This window comes from Colossoma macropomum, unplaced genomic scaffold (genome assembly GCF_904425465.1).
Source record: "Colossoma macropomum unplaced genomic scaffold, Colossoma_macropomum, whole genome shotgun sequence".
Taxonomy (NCBI): domain Eukaryota; kingdom Metazoa; phylum Chordata; class Actinopteri; order Characiformes; family Serrasalmidae; genus Colossoma; species Colossoma macropomum.
This window is the reverse complement of record NW_023494809.1, coordinates 20,388,432-20,409,145: the sequence shown is the minus strand read 5'-3', so window position 1 is coordinate 20,409,145 and position 20,714 is coordinate 20,388,432. Positions and strand designations below refer to the sequence as shown.

At 38.3% G+C, this 20,714-nt stretch overlaps 1 protein-coding gene across 1 annotated transcript; it reads left to right on the top strand.

Moving 5' to 3' along the window:
- Positions 1 to 141: 141 nt before the first annotated feature.
- LOC118798964 (NK-tumor recognition protein-like) lies at positions 142 to 20,694 on the top strand. The gene is given in 14 exon segments (XM_036558606.1): positions 142 to 219; positions 5,083 to 5,169; positions 9,231 to 9,305; positions 11,668 to 11,775; positions 11,947 to 11,991; positions 13,442 to 13,529; positions 15,490 to 15,519; positions 15,629 to 15,774; positions 16,455 to 16,483; positions 16,485 to 16,672; positions 16,767 to 16,925; positions 17,074 to 17,161; positions 18,027 to 18,175; positions 18,452 to 20,694. Coding segments are annotated over 13 exon segments (3,351 nt in total). The 5' UTR covers positions 142 to 219; positions 5,083 to 5,111; the 3' UTR covers positions 20,640 to 20,694.
- The last annotated feature ends 20 nt before the right edge of the window (positions 20,695 to 20,714 follow it).

Genomic DNA, 20,714 nt, shown 5'->3' with positions numbered 1-20,714 from the left:
TATAAAAATGTATTTATGAATAAAAGTTTCATTTCAATTTTTTAGGTTATTATAGTTAGGGTTGTTAAGTGAGAGGCTTGGCATGTGTGCAGTTTCTACTAATTTTCAATTGTTTCATTGACATATGGAAAGAGGAAACAACCGTTGCTGCTGTGGTGGCCTTCACTCGTTCAGTTCAACACGAAAGTCCTGCTGGTCATGTCGAGGTTAGCCACCCAGGTAATAAACTGATGTTTTGCTGTCTTATTTGTGAATATTGTTGTTGTCCCTATTCGCTATTTATCATCACTCCATTTGTATGAAGAGTGGCATAAACACAGAAATACAGGAAACGTTCATATTGACTGCACTGTTTTTCTTTGGTAGGCTAGCTAACTAGCTAACTAGCTAGCGCTAGCTAATGGAAACGTTTGGGTTATAGCTGGAATACATTTGCGTATATAGTAGCAGTTTGGCAGATTGACGTGTTATACAAAAGGTAAGGCTTTTAGATGGATGAATATGTTCTAAAAACGCCTAAAAGCTGATTGATTTGCTATAGCTAGTAAGTTACCTACTGTTAACGTTGTCCAGCTAGCTAACGTAACTTAACGTTAAAGCCACCTTGCTAGCTAACCTACCGAGTTTTGGTACTAAGATGGAAAATGAAAGTAACGTTACTACTCTTCAGATATAGGTTGCAACAAACTACAACGTTATTGCTGGCTCTGTTGAAGCAATTCAGTATCACTGTATTTATTTTATTTATTTTATTTATTTTTTGTGATATATTACGGTAGCAAAGAAATTGATATTTCTAATTGCATTAATAAAGTTGCTTAGTTTATTAATGCATGCATGATTCCAGAGTACTGGTACTCAGTACTAAAAGCTCAAAACTGTCAAGCGTTTTGTGATCAGACTGTTTTGCTCTGTCTTCTTACACAGATTACACAGACAGTAGTCTCACCAGGCAGAAACGAGGTTTCTAGAATGAGAAACCAGTATCAAGATGTGACACCTATACCGATATACCAGTTTCGATTATATATCACCGAGTTTGTTATAGCGACTGAAATTCAGAATGGGACAACTACTATCTACAGCTTGTTTTTAACCTTTTTTAGTTTAGACGGAAAGAAATGTAGCTACTTATCAACCTAAATGTAAGATATGTTGATAGTACTATTGCTAAATAAAAGACTTTTACTGGTGGACATGGGTTTGGCTCCTGTGTTTGTATGGCGAGAGAGCAGGGCATACAGCAGTTTAGATACGAACATAATGTTTCTTTTAATTAACTACATTAAATACAATTCCATAGTGAAAAAATGAGCATAGTAAATGTCCAGCAGGTCGCACACCAACACATTGGTAGCTAACTGATTTGTTACCTTTATTAGTTGTGTTATGATACTTTCAGCCCACAATTTGATTTTGGGATCTCAATTCGGCATTCTTACAATATCATCAACAAAATTCAGATTTAAAGAAATGATGACTATAATCATGTTTTTGCAGAGCATACTGACAACACCAGAGCTGGGAGGCTGGTGGAGCGCTTGAGTGTGATGCTGACAGTTTGCAAATTTTAGTGTTGAAATAATGCAGTTAAAATAAATTGCATAAACAACAGATGCCCATTCTAAGTGGTGCATTGTCACAGTTTTATCGTATAGCAATATCACAATGTCACAGTGCATTGTTTCACTCAGATCTTTGTCATATTTATCTTTTTCTTCTATGAGAGAGATATAAAAACATACCTATGCAGTTATTAAGGGGTAGACAATATGGTAATATAGCATCACAATACTTAGACATTATCATAACATTTAATGAAATGTGCAGTTAGTCAGTACTGACAATATGTCTGATGTGCTGTATATTGTTTATTAAAATAACTTTTTTTTGTATTCATGATTTTGACTTTGCGATTAAGACAGCTGTCCATCACAATGTGTTGGAGTTGATTTTAGTTGTGAAATATGCATCTGGCCTTTGTCTCTTTTAGTTAGATATAGTTAGCTGTTTTTACTGGCTTTTACAGATTAGCTTGTTTTGCCTGATTGCAAAGGTGGAGATATAACGAGTTGTTATTTCATTCTTTTACATTTTAGCAAAAGTCTCAGCAGATACTGGGCTCTGAACAGAAAGGATCAGTGGGAACCTTAATGTCTTAGGGTAATGTTGCACATTGAAGGTCCCATATCCTGGATTTTTCTCTTCTTTTATTTTTTTCCCCTTTCCACATTATTTTAATATTTGTTTTTGTACCAACCGCCGTAATTTATTTTTACGTGACAATTTTATCCCTTAAAATTAAACATGCTATGTCCGTTACTGTGCCTTTTAAGACGGTTATATGTAAATAATCTCTGTTCTGATTGACTACCCTGTATTGTGCCTCATTCAAGAAGCAGTTCAGGCTGAAACACTATAAGAGTGTGAGTCGGTGGACCTAAACTGCTCTGGGGTGCACAGGCAGATGTATGGAAATGTGTTGGTTTTCATGGTATCGCATAAACGGTAAATTCAAAACAGGCTGTTTTGCAGCTTAGTTTCCATATACGGACTGTATGGACTGGAGAGTCAGTGGTATGTTTTGATACTACAGCAATGTTAACATATTACATCAAGCCTTCATTTTAAAAAAGTGAGAATTTTTTTAGGCCTCATAAAGGCTATTTCTGTTTCTCAAGTGCAGAAACAGGCCTAGATTCTCGATCAGCCTCTTACATCTTTCTTTTCCATGACGTTTCCTTTGACATTTGGCATTTACCCAGGCGGTCTGACTGCTCTGTTCTCACTCACTGAACCAGCTGGTGTGCATTCCTCTCTACACCAGCTCTCACAGGGGCCTGAAAGCCAGCATTAAAATCAGATTCGCTGACATCAGGGAAGCACCTGTCATGTTATCTTTAATGGCAACTTTAGACTGTACTAAGCCCCATGCGGTGGATTGTTTGCGCTGTTGAGTTTGAGTTTGCCTTGAAGGAGTAGTACAGCCAATTGATTGGTACAGCAAGTCGATCAGCCAAGACATGTTTGGTGTCTGATGTCTTTTTCTTTAGTTTTGCAGGAGAGGTACAAGGCTAATGTCGCTAACAAGTAGTTGAAGCTTATATCTCACCAGTTGGCATCAAACTAACTGCCTAAATCATCGCAATCTTGCCTCAAAAGCATATGTGGTTTTTACTGTTGTATAACATACTGTTATCTATAAACATTGGCAACAGTATGTCCATGTTAAAATAGTAGTGTCCATTTTTTTGAAATTGTTTTATAACTCAATGCAATTTGAGACAAACCTGCAATGATTTAGGCATACAGTTTGCACAGTGCTAATTGGTAGGGATGCACAGTGATATCAGAATTATATTGTTATTGGCAGATAATTGCTTTAAAAAACTATCAACATCAGACAGATGTTTAGATTTAACTTATATTTCAGACTGATATTTCATGATGTGTTATTTGTACTCTGGAAGTGCAGAATGTTTAGGCTATATGTTCTGTAGTTTATTCATTTTACAGCATTTGTAACCCTTTTTGTGCATCGTAAACTGAGAGCTGTTATTCTTCAAACCATGAGAAGAGGACATAGTTGGCAATGAAAATATATGAAAAATAAGAAATAACCATACCCCATGAAAATAACCATTGTAGTTCTCTCTAAGGCTGGTCCAGATAGATGTAGTCTTAGTTTCTACATTTTGTGTATCAGCATTGACAGATATTTATTTATGAGAGATATTAGATATTTGCATCGGCCACCGTTCCCACATCTGTTCATCCTGCCTAATTGGTGGGGTATATGCATGGGTGGGCAATACAGCAAAAATACAGTCACAATACTTGAAGACACTTATACAATACAAGATATGCATCACAATATTCTGTGTTTCTGAGGTTTAATACAATTAAACAGACAAAAAGAGCCAGTAGTGATGCATTCTAAAAATATTACCAAAAACTGTGAGTATAATGATTTTATTTTCAAGGTTTCACATACTACGCTGCACCAAATCCAACTAAACAGGACTAATTGTGTTCTCTTTGTAATGAAACATACAATTGTTTGGTGTTCTTTAAAGGGGAATTCCACCAAATTCAGTCAGATATAAACAGTCATTCCGAGTGGTTTAATTTGAAATGGCTCATTGTAGAGAAACTCACCAACTCTGATTTCTTTACAGTGGTGGTGATGGGAACCCGGGGTCACGATGTCTACAACACAAATATAGCCGTTTTATTGTCCACCTGTGAACCTACATGTATCTTCTAAGAGTTTTAAATAGAATGCTGATGATGAGCACCCTGCATGTACCTCTCCACCATGAACATGTTTTACACCTAAATCTTATCTCAAAACTATCATAAAAAAATGTCTCAGACATTCGCTTTCTGTGGGGGGGGGTTTCAGATGTCTGGTTCCTGTCACCACCACTGTGAACAGTTCTGACTCTGCAAGTTTCTCTAGAATGGAGAAGTTTTAAGTACTGACAAGATCCATGATATGCATATTGGGGCACAATGTGGCATAATATATCACAACATGATAAAATGTAAGCCTGCATTACTTAGCAACACCAGTCTTGTAGCTCCAGTGCAAAACTAATGAAGCTAAGAAAGCTTAGTTTTTTGCCAAACAGTCGTTTGAAGTTTAAATAGGCCTTTGTGCTTTGGCTTCTACGCTATACTTGCCGTAGTTTTTATTTGAACCAGGTCCACATATGAAACATGGCTAACTCGCAGTGCCTTTTCTTTGTAGCCTGCTTTTTAGAAACACCCTACAGGCAACATTCATCCACTTGCACTGTACCTCGCCCCATCAGAGGCACAGGGGGAGCAGCAGGGGGCTGTCTGACAAGGCAATATTCAGGCAAGGAAGTGGGAGCTGCGTTCAGAGCGGATTTGTATTTCATTGGTGGAGAGGGACACTTCCCCGATCTCAATCTTCTCTCTCTTTGCATCACTTCACCACTCCCCCCTGGCACGCTCCAGAGCCAGAGGCATGTTGTTTTTACCAGAAGACTTGAAGCTTTAAACTCCAACCAGAGGGCAAACTTTAACATTTATTTTTTGGTTTTGTTTTCACAGTAGCCTGTAGGCAGCCTCCACCGTTCAGAATGGGGGTGAAAGATCACCCTCAGTGCTACTTTGATGTGGAAATCAACAGGGAGCCAGGTAAGCTATTATTACTCTGTGGCTCATTGATTTTGTATGTATGCATAAAGAACCAGGCTGTGCAAAGGAGTTTCAAATCTGCTGTATGACCTAATCAGCTTAAAGGGTTATTCTGTTCTATTTTTTTTATTTATGCATAATTAAATGGCTAAGATGTTAACAAAGCCATTTGTTTGATGTGAAATGCACCATTTTAGAAAACGTTACCAAGTCAGAATTGTTTACAGTGGTGGTGATAGGAACCAGACATCAGAGGAGTTTAATGCCTCTTAAAGATCCCTCACAGAAATCTGTTACATGAAGTGCTTACAATACACTGCTTGATACCTGAGTAAATGATAGTGTTGAGTAAAAACTTTGTCCTGAAATGTTTTTTAACCCATTCATGGTGGGAAGGTACATACCAGGCATTGAGAAAAACATTTTTTCAGATTTATGACTGTTTTACCATTATTATTACACATACAAACTCACAAATGTGGGATCACTGATTGCTCTGGATAGAAAATAAAATGTCAATGTTTGTTCTGCGGTTCGTGTCACCACCACTGTAAAGGAATCTAAGTGAATAAGTTTTTCTACAATGCATCATTTTACATTGAACCACTCTGACTAACTTTGTTCATATTTAAACGATTAAATTATGCAGATATTTTGAAAAATCAGTGGAATTCCCCTTTAAATATACTAAACATGTATTTATGGCATTGTTGTTAGAATATTGTTAGATTAATTAACTTATTTCTTTTTTCACTTGTAAGTAATTTTACCTGGTGAATCTTATTCCTTTGGTGAATAATTTTGCTCATTTCTAGATACTTTTGCAGTTTCAAGAAATTAGGACTGAAACAAGCATAATTAGCTGCCAGCTGAACAAAATGGAATAAGGTCCACTAGATAAAATGATTTCAAATGAGTAAAAAGGTCTAGAAATAAGTATATTCATCTTACAGTATTCTTACAAAAATGTCATGAATAAAAATGGTCTACAAATATGTTTCAGAATTGTATTATATTAATATTATTAGATACATAGAGTAGATTTAAGATGATTTCACTTGCCACAGTAACATTTTTTTGCAATGTAGCATATTCAAAGGAGTTCATCTGTCAAGGCCCAGTTTCCCACAAGCTGTCAAGTGCTGAGATCATCTTAACTGTAAAGACAGTGTTCAGTGTGATGCTCGCTCTACCATTTAAGAATCATGTTTGTGCTAAAACGCTTTCAGGAAGCCCAGCCCAGATCAGTTATTTTTGCATATACGAGTCACTGCAGCTATTGGTCTGCAGTGTTTGTGGAAAACCGCTGTTTGTAGAAGTAGCCTCTTTACCTTAGGACAATTGTAGTCGTTGTCAAATATTGCAGACATTTGGTGGGAAAAGGGATTAGGTGTTAGGTGATACACCTAGAATGGCAAGCACTTAGGCCTGTCTCTGTGCCCAGACATTATACTTGAGTGGACTGTGCTAACGTAATGAAGCAGTAATGTTGAATGTTCATCACCTTCAAGTTTTAAAGTTAGAAGCTATAAAAATACCTTTGATCCGGTGTGTGCTGAAATGCAAGAACAGCATTGTGTGCTGAAAGCTGTTTTAACCGCAGACGTGCTGAATTACGTCTAGGCTCCACCACAGCCCACTTTTAATTATGTGCTTTATACAGCTCTCCTACTGTTCTAAAGTCTAGACCACATTTCAGCACCTTATTGTTCTCATGTACAGAGCGCTTTGGTCTAATAGCTTGAGTGTGTCACACACATTGTTGTGTTCTTAGAAATAATTAAAAATGAACTGGATTAAATGAATAAGATTAAAAATGAATGAAAAATAAAAATGGTGATGTGAGAGAAGAAATGAGTGAATATTTAGCCCTCCAGTCAAACTCTGAAGGGATTGGAGGCTCTATGATATAACATGTTTGATTGGCTGTTGTTTGAATAATTTGTTGAGTGAATCTCTAACCTTCTCACACTACAGCACTCTTGAACGTTTTGAGCGTAAATATCAGAGAGCTAGAATAACGGAGAAAAAGGTGAAGAGGCGTGCATACACATCGCCTTAACAGCAGAGCGCAGAGACAGAGGTGCTGCCTGTAAAACACAGGCAAATAAGAGCCATTATCATGTTTATAATGTGTGGATCTAGACATCAGAGCCCTCTCTTTGCAATTTCAAGTCAGTTGCCAGTTTGTCATGAAACATTTGTCCACCTCCTAGTGTGAAATCAGCGTTTCTCAACCCAGTTTCAATCCCCAGTTTGCGCGTTCGCTATGCATAAAAGCACAAACAGGTCCAGTCCAGTAAGCTTGGCTTTATTTGTGGTGCGTGATCTCACAGGAGATCTAGGATTTTTGAGTTTTTATTCGTAGCCTAAACTCATTATGTGTGTTACACTCTCTCTTTGCCTCGTCCACTAGTATGAGCGCCCTCATGACAAAAAGACAAGAAATTCTGACACTGACGAAGTTTGTGACGCTCTACGTTTGAAATCTGTTAAGATTTTAAAAGTCGTGTAGTGTACACCCAGCCAAAAGAGTTATTAACAAACATCAAACATCACTCACATTTGCCTTCTGGACATTGTTAACAAGCATCAAACAACAAATGAACAAACATTACTCACTGCCGCCCCCTAAAGATGTTATTAACATCAAATAAACAAACATTACTCACTGCCGCCCACTGAAGACGTTATTAACATCAAATAAACAAACATTACTCACTGCTGCCCTCTGAAGACATTATTAACATCAAAAAAACTTCAAATTTCAGAAAGATCATCACACACTGCACACACTGTTAGTCTGCATAAAAACTGATAAGTCAAAAGCGTATTTAGGATTGATCAGTGCACTCTCAGTACGTGCAGTTACTGCTATTTATTAGTGGGTGTCATGTTCTAGATAGTCAGTGGTGGTTTGTAGATACTAACCTTCAACTAACAGCTGAACATTTCTTTGTCAGCTTAACCTTTAGCTGACCCTAACCTTAGCCTCAATTGTAACTCTAAGCCTAATCCTAATTGTAACCATAACCCTGACCTCATTTATTTAACAAGTATTTAAATTATATCTGAGCATTTACAGACCCTTTATAGAGGACTGTCCTAAAAAAACCGTATTGTGATGCAGTAGGTAAATGAAATGCATTAACTGCAGCCTTTTGCAATAATTGCACTAGATTAGTCCAGCTGGGTTGATGGATCACATTGAAAACTGGGGTGGTTTATGTTTCCTTTCAAGAGATCATTATTTTCAAGATTTGTATTCAGTTTCTCATAGCACATTTTACATAATTGTGTCATTAGTCATTAATTACTAATAATGGCATTAATGATATGAGTACATATGTTGCCTTTGGGCCTTTATTTTCAGATTTTGGTAGTTCATCTTGACTTCTTTGTCAGTTTCATAATACCTGAGGTAATCATTGAACACAAAAAGGCAAACTTTCAGGGAATGAAAAGCTTTATTCTTTTTAACCAATGAACAAACAGTGCATTGAACCTCACTGTATATGTAGAGGCTTGCAGGCCTGTGATAGGTGGTGTTGAGCCCTAGTGATTTAACATGGAATGACCTTTGTAATTTGAATACCCCCACATATTCCAAAGTAGCAATAGGGTGTTGCCTGTTGCCACACTGAAACAGACTTAACAGCTGTTACCTACATGCTGAAATGACCTATGGCTCCACTTAGCCATAGTGTATTTCTATCAAATACTATTATAGAAGTTATATGGATGTATATAGACTTATATTGTCTTTTATTTTTGCTTTCTTGTAATTTTTCTTGTATTTTTATTTATACTTTTATTTTGTGCATTTTAAATTTAATTATTAATATATCCCCTTTTCTGCTATTGCTTTTATTTTCTGCAATTTTATTATTTGTTTTTTTTGTTTTTGAATATTTTTCTCTTTTTCCTTTAGTGATTTACTTTGTATTGTAAAGCACTTTGAGCTTCATTTTTAATGTATGAAAGGCACTATATAAATAAGGATTATTATTATTATTATTATTAAGGATGTAATTATACCTTCTTTCTTTCCTTGGTTCTAGTTGGACGCATTGTCTTTCAGCTGTTCTCTGACGTTTGTCCAAAGACAAGCAAAAATTTCCTCTGCTTATGTACTGGTAAGTATGTACATATTATAAGCAGCAACAAGCCTTTTTTTCTGAAGTGCGCTTAGTTTTTACGTGAGCATTGCTATCTACACGCAAGATAGATCCATTTAAGGGTCTCTATCATAGAAAACCCTGTTTCCCTCTCTTTTTTGACATACTTTTAAACATTTAGTTTCAAAACATACATACAGTCCACATCATTTTGGGTTGATTGCTTTTGTGATGTCACAAAAAAGCAACATATTTATAGCTGCATATTTAACCTACAGCAAGCCACACATTCATGTTGAAGTAATGAAGTGTTTCAGACCAGACTGCTTTTTGAATGAGGCACAGTCAGAGCCACATTGTCCCTGTCAAAGCAAAATCTTTTATCTCAATTTTTGATGTTTGTCAATTTTTCATGTAATTTGAAAATGCCAGCTGTCATGACACTGTCAAAATTTCATGACTGACCAATAGAAAGTGTCCTAAATCTTGATTAGCTTACATAGTAACGTCAGAATGTTTTTTTTTCTCCTGTACAGTTACTTTTTGGAGATACAAAGTTTTATTCAACAGCAATCATGTATCAGTCTTAAAAGTACACTAACAAAAGCTGCTTTTTTAACTCTACGTAATAAAGAGAAATTGGAAAATGGTCACGTTGAAATGAATTCCAACTGTTTTTGGTAAACAGAACCATATAAGCACCTTAAACCGGGGGGGGGGATAAAATATAGTACAGATAGAGGATATGGGCCCTTTTAAAAGAAGATAGAGAGACTGACAGACAGAAAATGCTTCAGGCTTTAAATTTATAATGAAGTCACTATAAAAGTCTTTCCCTCACCATAAAATGTTAATTTCCATGAAATATAATATCTATACTGGCACAATCAGATTTGGTGAATCAGGCTTGTACAGCAACATGGATTGCAGAAATGTTCACACTGTAAAAGACTCCAGCAGAACTCATCCTGAGTAAAGCAACACAATATGTGTTGCGCCTTAAGCAGTGTCTTGCTGACAGCACTGAGAGACGAATCGCATTTTGGGCAGATATCTGTGCCTGCACTCTATGAAGAGGGTGTGTACTGGACTTCAAAACACAGTTCCTGAATTGATCATTTGATCAATACACAGATCATTTTCCAGTTGAAGGAAGGGACTGTGACTTTAGTTAGGAAGGTGAAACTAGCCTACTGACTTTTGGCTTCAAAACAGTGTCTGTCTTTACTACTAAGCTTCAAGGATGTAACAGTAAAACCCTCAGCCCACAATTCAAGTCGAGTCACAATTCTGGGTTCTGGATTCAGTATTTTCACTGTTCAATATTGTGAACAAATTCTGAATGAAAAAAATTATGTCTGTAATCAGGTTTCACAACTTACTAGCGACTCTGGAGCGGGTGGCGCAGTGCTGGAGAGAGTTATTCATTGGTGCTGATAGTTTGCAAACTTTGGTGTTCAAACAATGCAGTAGCATTATTTATTGTCGTAATTAATAAAATGCCCTCCACAATACACATTGTCAGAGTTTTGCATTGCTATTTCATTGTCGCAATGCATTGTTACACTCATTATTAGATGTCCTGTTCTTCATCTTGTGTTCAGGATGTTTTAAAATGAAATATGAATTCACAACATTTATCAGACAATTATGAGTCATGATTACTTGATTAAAAATGGTTAAAATTGACCTTCTCTGAATTTGAATTATTATAAAGTTGTTGGTTTCACAGGTCAGTATTGTTTTGTCCCGTTTGCTAATGTACTGCTGCACCGTTTAAGGTGGAGCAGGGAACGTTGAACAAGAAGCTGGTGCAAAAGCAGCTAAATTCAGCCTTGTTGATTTAACACTGGTAGTATTTGTGATAAGGAGTTGTAGGCTATCAAAATATCCTACCTAGAGGTTTTATTAATGGGTATACCTATGAATATGTGCAACGGTAGGACATTTTGGTAAGGTAGCGCAACTCGTCAGAGCACCACCACAGCCCGCCTTACTTTTGTGTAGCTTAGGGACATCAAATTAAAGCACGGTGACTTTGGCTTGCATGTAGCAATATCGTTATTAAGACTCTTTAACAACCTCGTGATTCAGTGATAGTCAGGAGAAAAATATCCACAGGACAAAACAGATCAGGTTCTGAACATTTTTATTTAACACAGGGCACAATAGAGGCGATTTTTCCAAAACAACCTTCATTCTGTCCGTAGAGAAATCAGGCTTAGACCTGGAGCTCCTAATATGAGCGGAACGTCGATTACAGAATGACGCACGACTACAGTGGTCTATTTGGATACAAAGGACATTCTTATACCAAGTTCATTATCACTTAAAGATTGAGAGGAAACTACTGAAATCTAATTATTTCACTTGTTTGCAGGTGAAAAGGACACTGGAAAAACTACAGGGAAAAAATTGTGTTACAAAGGCTCTACATTCCATCGAGTAGTTAAGAACTTCATGATCCAAGGGGGAGATTTCACCGAAGGTATGTTAAACGTTTACAAGTTAATGTTTTATTAATATGATATAAAATGCCATTTCAAAAATGATACCTCAGGATGCCTTTGGTTTCCAGAAGTGCATACAAATGCTTTTCTAGTAAACATATACAAGGGTTCTGTGTCTGCAAATGAAGCCTATGTTTTGATTTGCTCAGGCAACGGAAGAGGAGGAGAGTCCATATACGGAGGCTACTTTGAAGGTAAACAGTTATAAAGCCTTATTAAACCCCTCCCCTTCTACTTCTTATAAACATTTTTTTTTGTTTTATGTACTGCATGAACAAGAGTTTGCATGAGCAGCTCATGCATGGAGAATAGACATTATTTCTACTTCTGTAGTTTTGGTTGTCCTTTTACTGACTTCTGTTTCTGTAATTTTTTACAATGGGTTTCTCTCTGACTCAGCATGGAGGTTAGGGATATTTCTTTATTGAAAAATCCAGACTCTTCCTGCCTAAATTTTTCAACATATTCTTTTATTTATAGAGATTGTGGTCTTTTGCAAAATGAAAAGGTAAGAGATGTGCACAGTGCAGTAACACAATCTAAACACTGTCTCCCCTCCTTCCCTCCGTAATATGACCCAGGGTTTAAGTGTCTGCAGTGCACACATGAATGTCCTGACTCTTGAGCTCTTGAGTTTCATTGGATTTTATTTGCCTTATCTTTTCTCTTCAGGCTTAGTCAGCTGTGCCTTTTTATTTGTAGCAAGCTCGTAGAAATTACAAATTACAGACAAATCCGGACGGGGTGCCAGAGGCAGTATATTTTGCTGCTTATAAGATTAAACACTAAAAACATACTCCAGCATGTTTCAGCCTAATCTCTGTCTGTTGCATCTGTAGCATACAGTTGAAAATAATTACCCCTGACAATAACTACAACCCACTGATGCAAAACCTTGTTGACTCAGAAAACTTATAAAAGAAGCCAATGAGCAGCTGCTGAATTCCATTAGTAATTTCTCAAGTTCGACCGCAAAAGACCAGCCGTTTCTTTATGTCCACTGGCTCGAAAACAAAGTGGACTGCTTCAGATGCAGTGGACAAGACAGCAGGAGGTGATCGAGGGTCTACTGATTTTCATTTACATTTAAAACGTGGCTAAGACACCCATAACTCAGGCGCTCAGCTAAGTGAGCTAGCATTAGCATGGTTTGCACGGCTTGTTTGTTGCGTTATCTTGCCTATTTGTGGTAAACAGTATGACGGTTATGACAAAACGGCTGAACCAGTATACTGCCCATTACTGGTCAACAGGGTTTCTGTTTTTTCCTGATACATGGAAACGCGTCAAACTTATTGTCCATGATAATCAACAGTATGATGGAGATGTTGGAGATCGAGTTTAGGTTGAAAAACATTGCGCACACATTGTTTTTCACATGAACTAGTTTACAGCACTTCAGAATGCAAAATTATCCAAAATTAGAGACCCTCATCATCATGTAGAGTTTTTTTTCCCCTGTAGCCTTCCAGCTTACTCGTACAATAAAAGTACCTTAGTCAGCTTTTGTCATGGAGACTGCAGTAACACTGATGTCAGAGGGAAGACTGCTCTTTGTTTGAATCCCTTTCCTCAGAAACTCAGCCAATAAAGCAGTTGGCCAGCACTCAGTCTCTTCTCTTTGTCCGTATCTCTCTCCAACAGATGAGAACTTTATTCTCAAACATGACAGAGCATTCCTCTTGTCCATGGCCAACCGCGGCAAAGACACCAACGGTTCCCAGTTTTTCATGTGAGTATAACTTAAGTATAGAGGGGGAGAGAGAAAGAGTGAGGTTGAAACATCATTCATGTAAATGTGCATCACCAGATTGTTTGCTTACCATTTAATGTGACGGACTGGTCAGTATTAAATGGCACATTTTGTATGTAGCGTGAATTTATTTGTTTATTTAATACACAGTATGATGGCCTCTATGGAAAACGCTGCTTTCACTCGTTGAAAAAGCTCTTAGTGCAGCATCAGTATCACACAACGCACGTATGAAACATCTGGGCTCCTGAACTAGGAGTCATAGTTTTCTTTCCCATTTTCATTAAAGGGAAAAGTCATCATAATTCATTCATTAAGATGTAAACAAAGTCATTCAGAGTGATTTGATGTGAAATGTGCTGTTCAGGCGAAACGTATGTTGTCAGAATCGTTCACAGTGGTGGTGACAGGAACCAAACGTCTGAAGTGTGTAATGCTTCTGAAAACTACATCACAGAAAGATATTCGATGAAAAGCTGCCTGATGCCTGAGACATTGTTTTAGAACAGTTTTGAGGCATAAAATTTTGCCATAAAATTTCATTTTTAAAATATGTTCATGAGAGAGAGATACTCCGTAAAAGTAGTTTGTCAGTTCAACCTAAAAATACTTAATGTAGTAACAAAAATATTTTTCAACTAAAAATTTAATTAACCATTTAAGTTTAATAAAACTAGTTCATTTACTTGTTACATGAAATATATATTTTTTAGTTTGAACTGATGAACCATTTTTTATAGTATACATATGCTGTACTGTACTGTTCATTTTCAGTACCAAATAAAATGACTATATTTGCACTGTGAACATTGCGACCCCGGTTCCTATCACCAACACTGTAAAGAAAATCTTCAGTAAGTTTTTCTACAGTGCACCAATTCATATCAAACCACTCTGAATGCCGTTGTTTACATCTCAACCATTGAATTATGCAGAAATTTTGAAAAATCAATGAAATTTCACTTGATCCTTGGGCTTAATTTTAAAGGTGACTTACTGGAAACCTAGTGCAATGGAGAAGTTACTCAATCTTGCATCCCATTAGAAAGGCATAAGTCTTACTGTATGTTTTCACGCTGTAACATTGCCAAATATCCTTCTGTCCTTTTTTTTTCTCTCTAATTTCTTTTGGCGACACTGCATACGGTATATATGTGTGATGCAGGTGCCCTCAACATCATTTCTTCTTTCCCTTGTCAGTGTGTTTAGAAATATATTACAAAAAAAAAATCTTGGACTCCTTTTTTTGCCTACAAATGTATTACAATTTTTCTCTTGCCGTTTTTGTGTAAAATTTGCAGAAACTCTAGCATCCTGCTCTACCAAGGTAAAGTGTCTCTCCAAGGCTGTGCTTCTCTCTCCTGACTGTATTTCTGATTGTTCTTGCTAGTATTTGCCACGTCTTATTTTTGGATTAATGTATGTTTAGTTTGGTAAACCTTTCCCTCCTAATGTTGAGAAATTGAGACTTGATCTCTTAACTGCTGACAGTTTTATGAGACTTCCAATAGCAGTGATGTTTAGGATCACTGCTGGATTGTTTATTTCCTCTACTATTAAGTGGCATTCATTTTTATTATTGTGAAAAAGCGTAGAGTTACGTTCCTAGTACCCTGTAGTGTCTGCAAGGAGGTATGGATAATATTTATTTGCATACTGGTTCAAATATACCAGTTACACCACCCATCATGAATTAGGAATAATTGTCAAGCTTTTTATACTGTGTAAACTGTGCTGGTTGTGATTGTTTCACTCTCTGAAGAAAGATATTATGGTGCCTGTTGTGTGTAGAGCCAGTTTTCCACTTGATGATTGACTGCACATGAGCTGTGAGACTTGTGTTTTCCTTAGCTTTAAATTGGTCTCCACTTTCTCTCTCTTTTTTACATGTATCGACTGATCTCGTGTGGCTTTCTTAATGTCATTTCTCCAAAAACAGAACTACCAAACCAGCACCACATCTTGATGGGTAATTTTACCTTCATTGACAGAAAGCACAGTTGTTTATTTGATTACGACTGAAGAATACTATCACTTGATGTTTCATGTTGAGCACATCTCGTCTTATTTAAATGTAGAGTTCACGTGGTCTTCGGGCTGGTCATCTCTGGTTTTGAAGTAATAAAAAGAATCGAGGGCCTGAAGACTGACTCTGCCAGCAGACCCTACGCTGATGTCAGAGTGATCGACTGTGGACAGCTGATTACAAAATCTGCTAATGATGGTAAGATTGTCCCTTATACTTTTTGTTAACCTTGGATACAAGTACTGTAACCGAGGTGTTACCTTCAATGGTATATCTTAAATATCTTTACTTAGGGAACATACAGTACTGTGCAAAAGTCAGAGAACACCCTTCATTTATTTAGTTTCCAAAAACTACATATAATATCCATGTTTTGGTGTATCTGCTCTTTGCTGTTATTACAGCTTACATTCTTTTTGGGAGGTTTGCTTTCGGTTTGTCAAAGAAATTTGCAGGGATTTTTTTTCCCCACACCTCGGAAGTTCAGTCTTAGAAGTTGGTTGCATTTTCAGCTTGTCACAATCCAGTTAATCCCAAACACATTCAGTGGTTTTGAGGTCTGGACTTCGTGAATTTACAAAAATCCACCTTTACAGTACCTTTTTTTTCTGACACTATACATGGAACTGTGTCGTCAAACAAATAGACGTCCCTTACTAAAGAGAACCTAATTACCTTAGTAATGCAGGGTTGACATCACACAATGAAAACAGCTTTCAGAAGAAAAGATACAATTGATAATACACCCTTTTGGAATATGCCTGTTTATGTTGTGTGCAGTGCCTACAGAAAAAGGATCAAAACAAAATGTATCTAATCACTGCTAGACTTGCTGTTGGGTGTTTTGTTGTTGTTAATATTGGTGATGTCTTCTGAAGTACTGGAACGCAAGAAGAGGGAAGGTTTTCCATTCTGAGGATGACTCGCCGAGTTCTTCAGAGTCACACTACTCCTCATTTGAGTCTGGAGAAGAATCTGATGAAAAGTATACGCGCCGAAAGAAGAAAACCAGCTCCAAGAGCAAACACTCAAAGAGGAGAAGGAAAGATGTAGAGAAGAATGAGAAACGGCATGAAAAAAGGACAGTTCAAAAATGGTTGGTGTTTGTTTCCAATTTTTTATCTTCACTGGTTCTAGAGCTCATTCAGGGTACTAAATTTGTTCTATATGCTTTGCTGGCCCTTCCACAGCCCTGCTGAGCGAGAGATGGCAGAGGAAGAGGATGGAGAGAAGGAGCAGAATGTGAAGAGAGAGAAACCTGTGGTTCGACCAGAGGAGATCCCGCCTGTGCCAGAGAACCGCTTCCTGCTCCGTCGAGACATGCCAGTCCAGGAAGAGACAGCTGACCTGTGAGCCTCTTTTAGTATAGCACTCAGCAGGGCAATAAGGAGGCAACATTTAAAATAGAAAATGTGCAATGTTTCTTTTTTCATGGTAAATTGGTTACATTTCTCGCTTTCTCACTCTTGTTATCTTGCCTTGACTTTTTTATTTTAGGACTGAACAGGAGAAAGCAACAGCCCCCAGTGACCCCAAGCCAGCTGTCACAAAATCAGGGCGGAAGCTCAAAGGCCGTGGGACCATGGTATGACCTGTCCCAAACAGTTACGAGAGACAGAAAGAAAGAATCAAGGGGGTTCACACTGTGTTTTTCTGGACGTCAAAAAATGCATTTTGGAACACTGCTTGTGGCTGTGTGTCTCACTGTTGCTAAGCGGCAACAGTATCATATCGTAACTGTCAGTCTGCTTTGCTACCTAGCTGTCGTTTCAATATGTGCAGGTGGAAAGCTCTGGCACTTTCCCTTTTAGAAGGTGATCTACTATTAACTGGCGAGTGTTTAGACAAAAACAGTTTTGATTAGTGTTGCTAATTTTGCTAATTAATCAAACCGTTCAGGGACTTCGGTCCTTACTGAAGGCCGACTTTCCTTTTGATCTGACAGGTCAGCACAGAAGGACATAGGCTGCTTGACTGCTTCAGGTTGAATTTTTTTCAGCTCCTGCCATCGAGTGCTCCACACAAAAGATAGATGCATGGGGCTCATCACGTTTTATGCAAAACATGTGTCTCCCATTGAAAATAATAGAAAAAAGACACCTCACAGTGTTCATCCCCCTAATGTTGTTGTTTTAATGAGTTTCACCAAAGACGGAGTCTAGACACAGTGTAAAATCTGCTGTTTTCTTTCTCTTACTCTGTTTTTCCTCTCTGAGTATCCTTTTTTGAGCCTCTAGTATATTTACCTTTACTGCTTCTGTTTGATTTTGAACTGTTAGATTCATTTTCAGCTTCCACAAACACAAACCTTTGGTGTTAACTCCCTGGACCCAAGGTGATGAGAGCGATTTAAGATGTATGGAGAAAGTGTGAGAGAATAAAGGGAGTCACTGTCTGTATAGCAGGTGATACTTCAGTCAGTGAGCCTGGATGATTTTTTTTTACTGCAGAGATACCATACCCCTCCTCGGTCAAAGTCCCGGTCTGAGTCTGAGGAAGAAAGAGGGAGCAGTGAGACTCCTCCACACTGGAAAGAGGAGATGCAGAGAACAAAGACTTACCAGCCTCCCAGTGTAGAGAAATGGAGCAAAGGAGAAAAGTAAAGCTTTTAATTCTTCTGTATACAGATTAAACTAGCGCTTGGTTAAATAATACATTTTTGTCTGTTAACTAAAGCCATTAGTTGTCTTTTAACTAATAACTATGGGGCATGTATATTGCTATAGCTAAGTCAAGTCAAATGGGAATCAGTTTCAAGTTACTTATAAAAGTATGACTTAAAATGATGACAATTTACAAAGTTCAAGTCTTAGCTTGTATGTATTAATGTTGGATTAAAGAATAATGATGAAGACTCATGACTGTTGTTTAACAGATGGGATGATAGAAGTGACACCCCATGGTCGCGGTCAAGGTCCCGAGAGCGTTCTTCAGGTCAGAGCTCAGACCATTCTATCCAACACCACCGACACAGGAAGGAAAAGAAAAAAGCCAAACGAAAGAAGAAGGCAAAGAAACGGAAACATTCAAAGAAACATAAAAAGAACAAATTTAAAGAGGCTTCACTTTCAGAGGGAGAGAGGTCTATGTCGTCTAGTAGGAGGTCAAGACTCTCCAGCCATTCTGAGAGGAGATCTTATTCACGCTCTCGCTCTCCATCCACTTCACGCCACTCACGTAGAACTTATAGATCAGGGTCAAACAGGAGGCACTCCTCATCACGTTCATCTAGAGATACCCGGTCTTATTCTGGTTCGAGAGGCAGGTCCTATTCCAGAAGTTGCTCAAGGTCTGAGAGTAGGTTTAGATCCTCCTCAAGGTCCAGGTCTAGGAGTCGATCTGGACGGTCTATTACAAGATCCAGGTCACATTCTCGCTCTAGGTCTGGGTATAGGACAAGATCCAGGAGCAGATCTAGGTCCAGGTACAGGACTCCATCCCCACATTACAGGAGAAAATCAAGATCCCCTAAACGAGCAAAGCTGAATGAAGGCAGTACACAGAAAATTAACAAAACTTTACCCACCACTGCTCAAACTGTAGAATCCAAAGCACCTCCAGCATCTTCTTCTGAGGGGGCCCCTGTGCTGCCTTTGAGTGACAGCCCGCCACCATCTCGATGGAAACCAGGACAGAAGCCCTGGAAACCCTCTTATGTCCGGATCCAAGAGATCAAGGCAAAGACAGACTCCACTTCTCATCATCTTGAAAGCAGAACACCAGGTGTGGATCTTGAGAGGGAACCTCTGTCCACCTTTCAGAGTCAGATGGAGGATCCCAATAGTGCGAGGCAACATGGTGCTAACAGCAAGCAACCTGATGATCTCCTACAAAGAGGATCATCCAGAAGTCAATCATCTAGTCGATCGAGAAGCAGGAGTCACTCAAGATATCAGTCCATGTCACCTGGCCAGTACAACCACAGGTCTTCCTCTTCTTCCTCCTCTTCCAGCAGGTCAGACTCTCATAATTCATATAGGAAAAGGTCTTCGGAGAAGAGGGGGAAACGTCATCATAGATCTCTTAGAAAGAGCCGAAAGAGAGCCAAGAATGTAGTACATAGCCATGCCAAAAAAGATGCATCTCCCCCTCACTCATATGACGAAACTGACGCTATGCACAGTCCCATCAACCAGCACAATAGTTCTGAGGTACAGGAAAATGCACTAGATCCAGTGTCAGATTTTGCCTGTAAGACAGATCGAGCAAAGAATCTCAATGTAAACAAAACCTCACATATTGTTCTTAAAAAGAGTAAAACTGGATCCGGATGGGAAAGTGATGGGGATAATTTGAGCAAACTGAGCTCTGTTGATGTGCATAATGCGACTCAAATTTGTTCTAAAAAGGAAGTTGGACTTTCTGAAACGCAAAAGAAGGAGATTTTGGCACGCTGTTGGGAGTCTGAAAGTGAGTCTGAAATGCCAGAATCAAAGACTATGGTCAGTGAAACTAAACATGTGTCAGACAAGGAAGAGGGGGAAGCAAGTTCAGAATCTGAAACTGAAGCACCTGCAGGGCCGTGCAACAAACCAAACCAAGTCTCCAGGGTATCAGAAGAATTAAAAAGCAGCGAGGAACATTCTGATGAGTATACAAAGGCAGAAAAGCACAAGAGCAAGAAGGCCAAGCGGAAGCACAAGCACAAGAGGAGAAACTCTGACAGGTCTGGCTCTCATCGATTGAAGACCAAAACCAAAAAGTCCAAGAAGAAGCACCAAAAGCCAAAGGAGACATTTCACTGGCAGCCTCCTCTAGAGTTTGGTGATGAAGGGGAGGAGGATGATTCACTTGCTCAGGTGAAGCATATAGACCTTAGACAGGAAGGTACTGTCAAGGAAGAACCCACAAGATCAGTAAAGGTTACGCAGATGAAATCTCAAGATTTTAAAAACAAGGATCATGAGAATGTGAGCGAGGATTCATCTAAAGAACAGTGCTTAGCTGTGGAAGCCTCTTATTCTATGAACATGCCTAAAAGCCAGCAACTGAGGCTAAATATTCAGGTAGCGAAAAAAAACAGCACAAGATCCGCAGATCAATTCAAGTCACTCAAATGCTAAAGCACAACATGCCCAAGACCGACAGAAAGATCATGATGATACAGAGGCGCGTACCCCAGAGACCAACACAGAACC